Genomic DNA, 12,362 nt, shown 5'->3' with positions numbered 1-12,362 from the left:
GAAAATAGCTCATCACATTTGCAGGCGTATCGTGAATTATCTTTTAAATGGAAGAACACTATTATCTGAAATGAGCCATTTAGTTTTGTTCATGAGCTCTATGATACCCAAAAGTAAACTAAGGTGCCAGTACCAAGTCACTTAGTCAACTGAATCTATCATGACAATCATCAGAAAAGCAGGGAAACATCCTTGAAGGCTAGATTATAGTAGTAAAGACCCTGTGCAAAAGAAAATTACATGTATACCAAAGACATGACTGAGCACATATCAAATTAAATTCAAGAAGTTTGAGGGAGCTATGATCATTTCCTTCTAATTTTCAGTTTGCATTGCCTTTATTTTACCTTGGCAATGAATACTTCTTTTAACAACCTCCTTTTTCTTATCTTCCAGGCAGTATGTTACTATTTGGATCCAATCTGGCACCAGCTTGGTGCAAAAACTAAGTCTCTGGTACAGGATTTGAAGATTCTTCGTACCCTATTACAATATTTAACCCAATATGACTGTGTTACCTTTCTCAATCTACTTGAATCTCTTCGAGCCACTGAGAAAACTTTTGGCCAGAATTCAGGTAATTGTGAAATTAAGTCTTGATAATTGTACTATTCAAATATATCTTGAATACATTTCCTGAATAATGAACCCAGTATTATCTAAAGAACTAATTATCTTCAACAAGTAACTGTCATTCCAGCCATTTCTCAGAAATATTTGTTGTCAATTTGGGGAATTGTCCAGTTTATTGAACCTGCTTGTGTTGAATCTTGCCTCGTATTGCTTTAGCACTGCTTAGCATCTTGCATAATTGAAGGAAGTGGTGCTGAAATATATTGGGCAAGGGAAGAGTTTAATCTAATGTTAATTATTCTTCAACAAACGGGATCAATCAAATAGTCTTCAGTTCATGACCTTAGAGTCATTGAGTTGTACAACGTGGCAGGCGCTTCAGCCCAACTCGTCCATGCCAACTAAAGTGCCTGCCTGAGCTAATCTCATTTGCCTGCGATTGGCCCATATCCCTCCTATCCGTGTACCTGTTCAAATGTCTTTTAAGTGTACGTACCTGCCTCTACCACTTCTTCTGGCAGCTCGTTCCACATATCCACCATTCTCTGTGTTGCGGGACAGAAGTTTCCCTTGGGTCCCCTTTAAATCTTCTCCTCTCAAATCAATGTCCTCTAGTTCTAGACTCCCCTACCCTGGGAAAAAGCGTGGCCACTTACCTTATCTATGCCCCTCATGATCTTGTATACTGCTATAAGGTCACCCCTCAGTCTCTTACATGTAAGTGTTATATTCTATAATCTTTGAAAGATGAATGGGAAGTCGTTGAGAAAAACATGCAATCTACTACTGTCAGCATTGACAGAATAAGGATACAGGAAAATGTTTCTGTTTATATCTAACCATCAGCATTCCAGGAATTCTTAGTGGCAATCATGTATATGAAGTTGCTTTACCTTTATCATGGGAACTTTGCAGGATAGATTTAGGGTATGCCAGTGAATTAGATGTTCTATGTAAGTTATGTGAGGATCCCTCTGTACAACATATAATGAGTCCTGTGGGCTGATAAGACCTTTTGGGATTTCAACTGGAGTTAGTATCATAAGAGGCGACAATAATTGTTAGTGCACCATATTTATGCCAAAAGCATAATGGCTGCAGTGGCTACATCTCAGCTCTGGATCATCAAATCATAGAATTGTATCAGAATGGAGGTTATAGTTGGTCTCATCTCATTCATGCTAGCTATTTGAAGGAACATCCACATGGTTCCATGACTTTATTTCTTCTCCGGGCCAAATAAAACTTCTGTTCTTTGTATTTTTAACCACATTTGAAAGCAAGAGATTGGCTCAAGTCCACAACTTCAGTGCATCATCTTCCCACAATTGTATCATAATAGGGTAGTCTCTTATCAAGCAGCCTTCCTCTGACCGATTTCTCATCCAATCCATCTTCACTGGTTTACAAAGTACTGGTGTGTCATGAGCACCACAGCAGTCTGCTGCCACAGCAGGGAATTAGCATCTTCAGTTGAGTGAAAGCTGTAGATAAATTGAGAAGAAGATAACGAATGGTATATATCTCATTCAAGGTTGTTAAGAATATTATTTGCAGTTCAATGAAAAGGGTCATTTCAGAACTAAGGTGGGGTGTTAACATTTCAGTTTGTTATATCAGTGTGCCAATACACTGAGGAGATCACTGGTGTTTGAGTATTATAAACTGACTCCACCTTTGATTTATATCGTGTCCTTTAAAGTAGAAAAATAACTTTGGTGTTTTATTCCCCTTTTCAAAGTCATATAAAGATATTGTGCAGTGTCATTGACTCCTCTTGTAAGTTTGCTTTTTTCCATATGTACCAGTCAGTGGTTTTATTTAGAGACACAAGAGACTGCAGATACTGGAATCTGGAGTAAAGTAAAATGCTGGAGGAATTCAGTGGGTCAAGCAGCATCTGTGGAGTCAAAGGAATAGTCGACGTTTTGAGTTGAGACCCTGCATCAGGACTTCTGGGTCTTGACCCAAAACATTGATTATCCCTTTGCCTGGACAGATGCTGCTTGACCCGCTGAGTTCCTCCAGCAGTTTGTTTAGTGCTTTCACTTAATCTGGAATTAACCATGCCAGGATCGAATAGGAAATGAAAATTTTTTAAAAAAACTACAGATGCCAGTAATCTAAAATTTTAAAAAAATTCTGAAGACATTCAGCAATCAGGCAGCATTTGTGGAAGGTGAAAATGCTAACATTTCAAGTCCAGGACCCTTCATCAGAACCCCACTTTGGCAGTTTGACAATATAATCAGTTTAAACAAAATATGAAAATTTTCAAAAAAAGCTGCTGTCAGTAGAAGTGAGCATGTATTATCATATTTTTTTTAAAAAAGCAAGCTGATTCAAAATATCAGTTTACAGAGGGTTGAGAGGGGAGACCTCTGAAAAAAATCAGATCAGAAATAAGTTTTCATTAGCCCCTGCTTTTCCCAGCTGCCGTAGTTGTGCTAGGAATTAGAGGTGATAATAACTGATATTGGCACAGTGCTGGCAGACTGATCATCTCACTTTTGTTGAGTTATATTTTAGTCACGTCAAATGTTTTGAGAGAGTTTTGCTGATGTGAACGTTTTAAAATTTATTAAGTAAAATTATTGAGTACTATGAAAAAGAGATCAAAAGGCTGAACTTGGCAGAAGTAAAGTATTATCTTAAGAAAACCAGCTTAATCTGCATTAGCACTGCTGTAGCTAAGATGGGAAATACCCTGGGATGACAGATTGCTATAATTAATGTATTATTTGAATGTTTTGCTGCTATGCTTCCCATCTATCCCTATTGCCACCAGCAACATATTTTATGCAGGACCAGATGGCAACTTAGCTGCTGTTGTAGAAGTCCCCTGTTGTAGCTGGAAGGAGCTGGCACCATAAAAGTTGGGGACTGTACTGACTGACAGCCTTTGGTAGAGTATGGAATGTAAAAACTGAAAAAGCTAGTAAAATGCAGCATCTGTGGAGGGAAAAACATTTCAGATTGATGACCCTTTATTATGATCTGTTCTGTGAAAGATTATTGAGCTGAAATGTTTTAACCCTGTTTCTCTTTCCACAGATGGCACACAAACTTTTGAGCATTTCCAACGTTTTCTGCTTTGATTTCAGATTGACAGAATCTGCAGTTTTATTGCTTTCCAGTATCTAATATTTTGTGTTTACAGGGTGGTTATTCCTGGATGCCAGTAATACGATGTTTGTGAATGCTCGTGCCAGAGTTTACGAGTATCCTGAGGCAAAACTTAAAATCTCAAAGAATGTGGCAAATTCTGAAGCGAAAGAAACCGACCAGGCAGGTGTGTAAGTTGCATCTCTGCTGCAATGAGGACTGCAGTAATTGGCACTCTTTTGACTGGTTGCAGTAGAATACTTGTGTATGTTTCCAGAATTAATTTTGTTGGGAATTAGTAAAACCTGACTTGCAGAGAGTGAGAAATCCTGAGATTTTTTTTCCTCTGTGATGCTTTCATGTGCTCTGAACACTATCTTCATTGTGCTGTGGCCAGGACAATGTGGCACTGCATTAACAAATTGACCATGCTGCTGCTGCTGAGTTCCACGTGCCTGCAATCCATCCAGCAAAAGCTCAAACCTGTGCTTGGCAGTAGTCCATGTTTCCACATCAGATAATAATCCTACAGTAGAGGCTGAAGTAAAGCAAGGCACCCTGTGAGGATCAAGGTAATACATCTGCACACAAACCACACGAGAAAATGGAAGTGGGAGTAAGCCATCTCCTCTAGCCTGCCTGGCTATTCAATATGATCATGGCCCCAGCCTTTTCTGTGCCAATTCCACATAGCACTCAATTATCTTTCAAAAAATTATCTATCTACAGTTTAAATCCTCTGTTGATCTAGCCTTCACGAGAAGAGATTTTTTTTCAGAGATTCTTTTTCAGAGATTCACCACCCTCCGAGAAGACTTAGAATCACACAGCATGAAAACAAGCCATTTGGCCCATCGTGTCCATGCCAACCAATGGACACGCATCCACATTAATCCCATCTTCCAGTACTTGGCCCATGGCCTTCTATGCCTAGGCAATTTAAGTGCTCATCTAGACACTTCTTAAAAGCTGTCAGCAACTCTGCTTTCAACATTCTCTTGGGCGGTGCATTCCAAACACTTGCCGGGGAGGGAGTTGGGGGGGGGGGGGGTGGGGGGAACCTCCTCCTTCAGATCTCCTCTAATACTCTTTCCCCTTATTCTAAATCTATGTCCTCTAGTTTTATCTACCTCTGATATGCAGGAAAAGTTTCCTGCAGTCTACGCCATTCCATACCCCTCATAATTTTATGTCCCTCATTCATGTCCCCTCTTAACCTTGTCTGCCCCAGAGAAAACAGACCTAGCCTTGGTAGTCTTTTCTCAGGACCGAAATGCTCTATCCCAGGCAACATCCTGATGAATCTTCTCTGCACCTCTCCAGCATTATCACATCTTCAAAAAGCTTGGCAATCAGTGTAATTTGATATCCAAGCTGGGCAAGTATGCGGATTTGACCAGATCACCCACCTAAACTCAAGGTCAGGGTAGGAATCTCCTTAGGGCCAGGCTTAAACTGATCCAAAAAGTTGAGATTTTTAAAACCTACGTCATCCCTCGTTTTTACTACTTAACTTTAAATGGGGCTTCTCAAAATGTTTTAGTCAAGCTTGACAAGACTATAAAAGGCTTCATTAAGGATTATTTACACCTCCCTGGATGTGTGAACAACGGACTCTTTTATCCTAGGCTTCTATTTTCTTACAGCATCTGGAAGAAGAGACTGTTTTATTAGTTTGTAACTCTTCCCAATGCCTCCTCCATTATCTTTAACTGGTCATGCCTATTACAGGAAACTAACTGAACAAGATGTAGGAAATTGGCTAAAAATGAATGCAGGCACTTTATATTTTCCTAGATATTGACTGTTAGCAGAGTAAGCCAGTGCACAGCCAGATTGGACTAAACATAGGTTTCCTTGAAAAGACTTTGTATTCCATTCAAGACAAACAAAGCAAATACTTCACAGTGCAAGGTCTTCTCACTCCATAGGCAGCAGGTGAAAGAGCCTCAGGACATTTGAGGCCTTCAGGACAGAAGGAGGAGGCCTGTTCTCCCTGCAGTTTCAAGGCCATTATGGCTGTCATCCCTGAGGACTCACTGGAGAAGATGGGCAACATAGGCAAACGGCTCCCATTTCCCCACAGGTTAATTGTGTGGAAGGGAAGGTGCAACAGTAGCCCTTGTCTAACTCTCCATTATCCTGTGTTTGGTCTGATTTTGGGCAGACAGCAAAAAGGAATCCAGCTCTATAACATATCTAAAGGAAGACTGGCTGTTTTTTTTTCCTGCAGTGTTTATTGTTATGTGTTGGTATCATTCACTTAAAATATGAGGAAAGCCATAGCAAAACAAATCTGTTTCCAGATAAAGAAGCACTTCTAAAAATGTTTGATTTGATTATTTTTTGCAAAGAGCATTCAAGCATAAATATTTTCCTATTGGAATCTTGTACTGTTTTATTCCTTGAGCAGTTTATAAATGGTGGAGGTCTCTGCTATATGAAGAGTGCTGCAAGTATGTGTTAAGGTACAGGTTGCACTTCCTTGACTTCTAATGCTGCAACGAAGTAATGCCTAGTGAAGGCCAGATCTCTCCATACAAAACAGAGTGAAGTTCGTGCATGAGCTACCTAAAGGACAAAATTGCTTGACTCCTGGCAGTTAGAAACAACACTTTCCTGCAATTGGTGTCAGAAGGAGCTTTGTATTTTTCAAAAGAACAAAAATATTTTCCGAGTTAAAGAATGGCTGAAACAAAAGTTGAAGCTACTGATGACTTCATTAACCTATTATGCTCGTGTAATAATGTTGGTGCCACTTTTGCCTCTGAAACAGAAGGCTGTGGACTTAAATCCCAATTCCGAGTCTTTAGTACAGCAATATTTACTAGTGTCCTATGCTGTTCCAAATGAGTGAAATACCATCTTTTGGTTAGGATGTTAAACCTGAGTCCAATTTACTCTCTTGGGTGGATGTGAAATTTTCAATGGTATTATTTTGAAGAACAGCATGGGGTCTTCTATGTCATGGCCAATATTTTATCCCTTCTTAACATAACTTGAAAAAGAATCAGATTATCTGGTCGTTATCACATAACGTATACAATTGGGTTGGCATATTTCCCACATTGAACGTACACTGGTTGTGATGAACTTGGGTTGTGAAAAATGCTTTCTAAATGCATGCCTTTTACTTTCTTTAGAGGAAAAGAAGGAACTTGTCTTGGAGATGAACCCAAAGTGGAAAGCATTGAGTGAAGTGTTAACAGAGATAAAAAGAGAAAATGAACCCGGTGAAGAGCTGACTGACTCTGGTAAGCTGGATAAAGAGCTAGAAGAATTGAATGCCTTCTTTTCATTTGGCTATCTCTAGAATGCATGTATGGGTAGTGATTGTGTGAATCCTATGAGAAGGGCAAGTCCAGATGGTATAGGCTTCAACATCAAAAGTTTTAAGGTTTTGGGAAGTTTTAGGGGACAACTGGGATTGGGGTGCATTGGGAAGTGTATATGAAATTTTGTTGAACATTGGACTTTGTTCAAAGAACTAAATGATTTATGAGTTGGGTACAAATGTATATAGAAAAGATTCCATTTTATTGCTTGTGAGATTCAGGCAGTTTTTTTTAAAGCCCACTGCTGTATGATGCCAGTGATTGCTGCATAAATATGCACAACCCATGCTCTCAGATCAGCATGGTGCTAATTTGATCTAAACTACATGGCTCACAAGTGAAACCAGTACATTATGTATATGGACGATCCATTTTAGTAAGAATGATCAAAGCTCTAACATTTACAGGAGTGTAAAAGGAGAAAGATTGTTTCCATTTATAGTACCTCAATGCAGCAAGCGATTTAAAAAATTCTGTAATAAGTAAGCATATGTAGAAGCTGAGTCCAAGTTGGCAGAAGTTATGTTTAGGCTTCACTGCTGATGTCATACTTGCACTTTGGTGTTCAATCAGGTACTGAGTTCTCAAAACATATTTGATTTAGAAGCAGAAGAGTAAAAGAATTGACAGTCAATAGAAAAATGCTGAAGCAATACAAAACTAGAAATAAGTACAAATGAGGGCAACCACTGGGTCCTCAATTTTCTATAAAATCAATGCCCTTTATCTATGGTGTCTTTTAATTGCCTGGAGAAGCTTACGTTTTACTGTTTAGAATGAAGGTAATTAAAAGGACCCTTGTCATCAGGTTATGTAAAATAGATTAAATAGCCTAGATGATGTAAATCCAGATATAGCTCAAACTACAGCAAAATAGGGACAAATGAAAATTTATGGAATGTGAAATTTGAACAGATATCAAGAAAACATGATGGCAAATATTTGGAATTATCAAGAAATCAAAATAACAGTTGAAGACATGCTACTTAAAACTTGGTGAAATTCCATTTTGGAAGTGTAAATACATTTGTGGGCAAGTCTTAATATTGTTTAATGTTCTTAATCTGTAATAACTAAATATAATAGTTTTGTTATTCTCACTGCTAGTTGCACTAAATAGTATATTCTATCCACAGGAACATGTCCCACAAATCACCTCCAAGCATATTTTCTCCCTGCCGCCCCCCCCCCCCCCCCCCCCAACACGGCATGATATTGCTTGTGAGTATTTCAAAATGGTTATATGATTGCTGTAGCCTTTTCTCTTGTTGCCTGTAGGTCATGTGCTGATCTGTGCCAGTGATGATCAAACCTGCGCACAGCTGAAGGAATACATCACCATTGGAGCAGAAGCCTTGTTAATGAAGCTCTATAATAAAACTTTTGGGAAGAATGAGAAGGCTGAGCATTTAAATACAGCCACCATAAAAAGTAAGCCTGGCAAATCCAAGGCAAGAACAAAGTCTGGCAATGGCCCTAAATTAAAGAAGGCAAAAACGGAGACTCTCAAAAAGAAGAAACCAGAACTAACATTGACTCAGATGGTTGGAAGAGAAATTAAGGAAGGTCCTAAGGAAGAGAAGGAGAAAGAAGATTATGAATGTGTTAGTCTGGAACACAGGACTGAAGAAACTGAAGCTGATGGTATGATGTTGAACCTGCCAACAGATGCCTGCTATGGAATCCTGAAAGAACCACTCATTATCCTCCATCCATTACATGGCTGTAGTGATCCATATAGTCTGTCACGTGTACTACATGAAATTGAGCCCCGTTATGTCATACTCTATGATGCAGAATTGTCATTTGTTCGCCAGCTTGAGATATTCAAGGCAGGCAGGCCGGGCAAGCCACTGAGGTAATTCTATTTCTGATTTTCAGCCCTCTTAAACATGACACTTGGATTTGTTTGTTCTCAGAAGAAGCGCAATACTGGTAATGCTTTTTGCTCACCACTAACTGCTGTTACTTTTTTTTTTGAAGCAATTCTTTTTATAATTGAATAAAATCTGAAAGACACTTCAAAAAACATTAAGAATCAACTACATTTGTGAGCTAGAATCATTTCTAAACCATGCTAGGAAGGGTGAATATTTCTTGAATACGATTTCACAACTTGTCACACAGTGCTTTCATCCTGCAGCCTGCAGCTCCTTGTTTGGTACCATAATTGCTGCAGTGTCAGTCTGATATCCATTGGAGGTCCAAGCAAATTTCATTTTGGAAGTTAATTTGAGGTCCAAGTTGTGTAGGCTTTCCCATTGTTTATGGATTGTCTGGTTAGTAGATTAAAGAGGGCAGGTAGAGAGAGAAAACAAACAACATGACATACTGAAATGCAGGTCAGAGCTGTTCCTGACACCTGAAACCAGAAGAAGAGTGCTGGAACTGTGCAGGACATCAGGCAGTGTCCATGGAGGGAAAAAAACTGAGTTAAAATTACTCATGAATAACTTTGTAGCAGAACTGGCCAGCTTGTAGTTTCTTCTACATTGAAGAAACTGAACACATAGTGGTTCACTTTGCATAGCACTTTTGTTCAGTCCGTTGGGTAAACACTGAGCTTCCAATGGCTGTCACTTTAATTTTCCACCTCACTCCATTTTTACTTATCTGTCTGTGGTCTCTGGCATTGTTCCAACAAGGCACAATATAACCTTGAGGAACAGCTTTTCCATTTTGTCATGTTGCAGCCTTCAGGATGTGATATCATATTCAACAGTTTCAAGGAACTTGCTTTCTCTGTTTTAATATCACAACTGGTTGGTTCTGTTGTAAGGTTATCTATTTGTAATATAACCTCAACTTCTGTCATTCCACAGACACTGTCTGATTAGCTTTGCATTTCCAATATTTTCATAGAACATAGAACAGTACAGCACAGGAACAGGACCTTCGGCCCACGATGTTTTGCCGAACTAATTAAATTAGTAATCAAATGCCCAACTAAACTAATCCCTTCTGCCAACTCAATGTCCATATCCCTCCATTTCCTGCACATTCATGTGCCTATCTAAGAGCCTCTTGAACGCCTCTATCGTATTTGCCTCCACCACAACCAGTGGCAGCACATTCTAGGCACCCACCAAAAGAAAACAACTTGCCCCACACATCTGCTCTGAACTTACCCCCTCTCACCTTAAATGCATGCCCTCTGGTATTAGACATTTCAACCCTGGGGAAAAGATACTGACTGTCTACTCTATCTATGCCTCTCATAATTTTATAAACCTCTATAAGGTCTCCCCTCAGCATCTACCGCTCCAGAGAGAACAACCCAAGTTTGTCCATCCTCTCCTTATGGCATATGGCTTCTAATCCAGGCAGCATCCTGATAAACTGCTGCACCCTCTCCAAAGTCTCCACATCCTTCTTGTAATGGGGCAACCAGAATTGAATGACGGAACTCCAGATGCGGCCTAACTAAAGTTTTATAAAGCTGCAACATAACTTCCTGACTCTTGATTTCAATTCCTTGACTAACAAAGGCAAGCATGCCATTTGCCTTCTTTAACACCCTATCAACCTGCGTAGCCACTTTCAGGAGGCTATGGACTTGGACCCCAAGACCCTTCTGCACATCAACACCGTTAAGAATCTTGCCATTAATTGTACATTTACATTTGATCTCCCAAAGTGCAATGCTTCACATTTGGCCAGGTTAAGCTCCATCTGCCATTTCTCCACCCATATCTCCAACTATCTATATTCTGCCATATCCTTTGGCAGTCTTCTATACTATCCACAACATCACCAATCTTCGTATTGTCTGCAAACTTACTAATCCACCAATTCTGAATCCAAACGGGCAATTCACTGTGGATCCCGTGCACCTTAATCTTCTGGATGAGCCTCCCATGACGGACCCTGTCAAACACCTCACTAAAAATCCATGTAGACAGCATCTACAGCTCCACTTCTTGATTTTGGTTTTTAATCTCTGCAGCATCTCTGACCTGCATTTTACACACTTTAGATATCTGCTTCATATATAGTGTATCATCATGGCAGCTCTGGCCTCGCCTTGAAGAGATCTCCCTTGTCTTATCCATTTCACCCTTGTCTTCACTGCAACTTAAAACTAACATGTTTTCTCTCCTTTCCAGTTCTGATGAAGGGTCTTCGACCTGAACCTTTAATTCTGTTTCTTTTTCCACAGATTCTACCTGACCCACTGAGTGTTTCTAGCATTTTTTACTTTTATTTTAGATGTTCAGCATCTGCATTTCTTTGAGTTTCAATTATTACATGATCACTTGTTGCCGACTGCAGGACCTGGCTTTGCTCAGGTTGGCTCCTGTCTGGAGTACTGTCTGTAAAGCTCTGGCATGTTCTAGGATGATGTAAAACATAAAAATGAGAATCAGTGAACCAGATAGATTTTTATAATAAGTCTGTGACCTTCATGGTCATTTTCTTTCTGATACTGTAAAATTGCCACGTTTCAACCAGTTCTCAATTCACAACATGCAAAGATAAATTTGCAAATGCATGTCCAATCTTTCAGTTGAATTATTACTCATCATATTGGAATAAAATTTTGCCTGAAATGAATAGTCGTAAATGTACAGTTTTCTTTTGGCATGAAAATATTCATATAAAGAGTAAACACTTCTTCTCAAACTATTTCTAATTGATTATGGGGGACATATTGTACATCATTTGAAATTAAATGTAGAAGTCATTGAAAGGCCTGGATAGAGTGGAAATGAAGAGGATGTTTCCATTAGTTGGGGAGTCTAGGATCCAAGGGGTGTCCCTTTAGAATTGAGATGAGGAAGAATTTCTTCAGCCAGAAGGTGGTGAATCTGTGGAATTCATTGCCTCAGAGGGCTGTGGAGGCCAAGTCATTGGGTATATTTAAAGCAGAGACTGATAGTTTCTTGGTAAGGGTTACAGGGAGAAGGCAGGAGAATGGGGTTGAGAAACGGAGGGGGGGAAATCACCCATGATTGAATGGCGGAGCAGACCTGATGGGCAGAATAGTCTGATTCAGCTCCTATATCTTATGGTCTCACAAGTTGTGAGCTGTTTTCCTAACTAACCACTGTCTTGCTTGTATACTTTCATTCAGTAACATTTTGGGACACAATGCTGTGGAAAGAAATTTGTCTTTGGTTGCTAGCATTAAATACTTGTCATTTGTGATTCTCTCCTGCACTTTTGGTACCATTGAAATAAATGGACAGTGTATGTGGGAGAATGGTATGATTGATAACCAGTTGGCTTGGCTATAGAAGAGGGAGGGTAGTGGTGGAGGGGTGTTATTCTGACCGGAGGCCTCTGACCAGTGGTGTTTTGCAGGGAACAGTGCTGGGACCTATGATTTGGACGAAAATGTAGATGGGT

At 39.6% G+C, this 12,362-nt stretch overlaps 1 protein-coding gene across 1 annotated transcript in view; it reads left to right on the top strand.

Moving 5' to 3' along the window:
* Positions 1-12,362, top strand: part of ercc4 (excision repair cross-complementation group 4) — a 32,538-nt gene that overhangs the window by 13,276 nt on the left and 6,900 nt on the right. Inside the window, exons 5-8 of the mRNA XM_052022376.1 lie at positions 397-577; positions 3,734-3,865; positions 6,822-6,932; positions 8,292-8,871. Of these exons, the coding sequence (XP_051878336.1) occupies positions 397-577; positions 3,734-3,865; positions 6,822-6,932; positions 8,292-8,871 (1,004 nt within the window). The remainder of the gene's footprint in view (positions 1-396; positions 578-3,733; positions 3,866-6,821; positions 6,933-8,291; positions 8,872-12,362) is intronic.

The sequence above is a fragment of the Pristis pectinata genome, chromosome 8 (assembly GCF_009764475.1).
Source record: "Pristis pectinata isolate sPriPec2 chromosome 8, sPriPec2.1.pri, whole genome shotgun sequence".
Lineage (NCBI taxonomy): Eukaryota > Metazoa > Chordata > Chondrichthyes > Rhinopristiformes > Pristidae > Pristis > Pristis pectinata.
The sequence above is the reverse complement of the archived record's forward strand: the minus strand, read 5'-3'. Positions and strand labels throughout refer to the sequence as shown.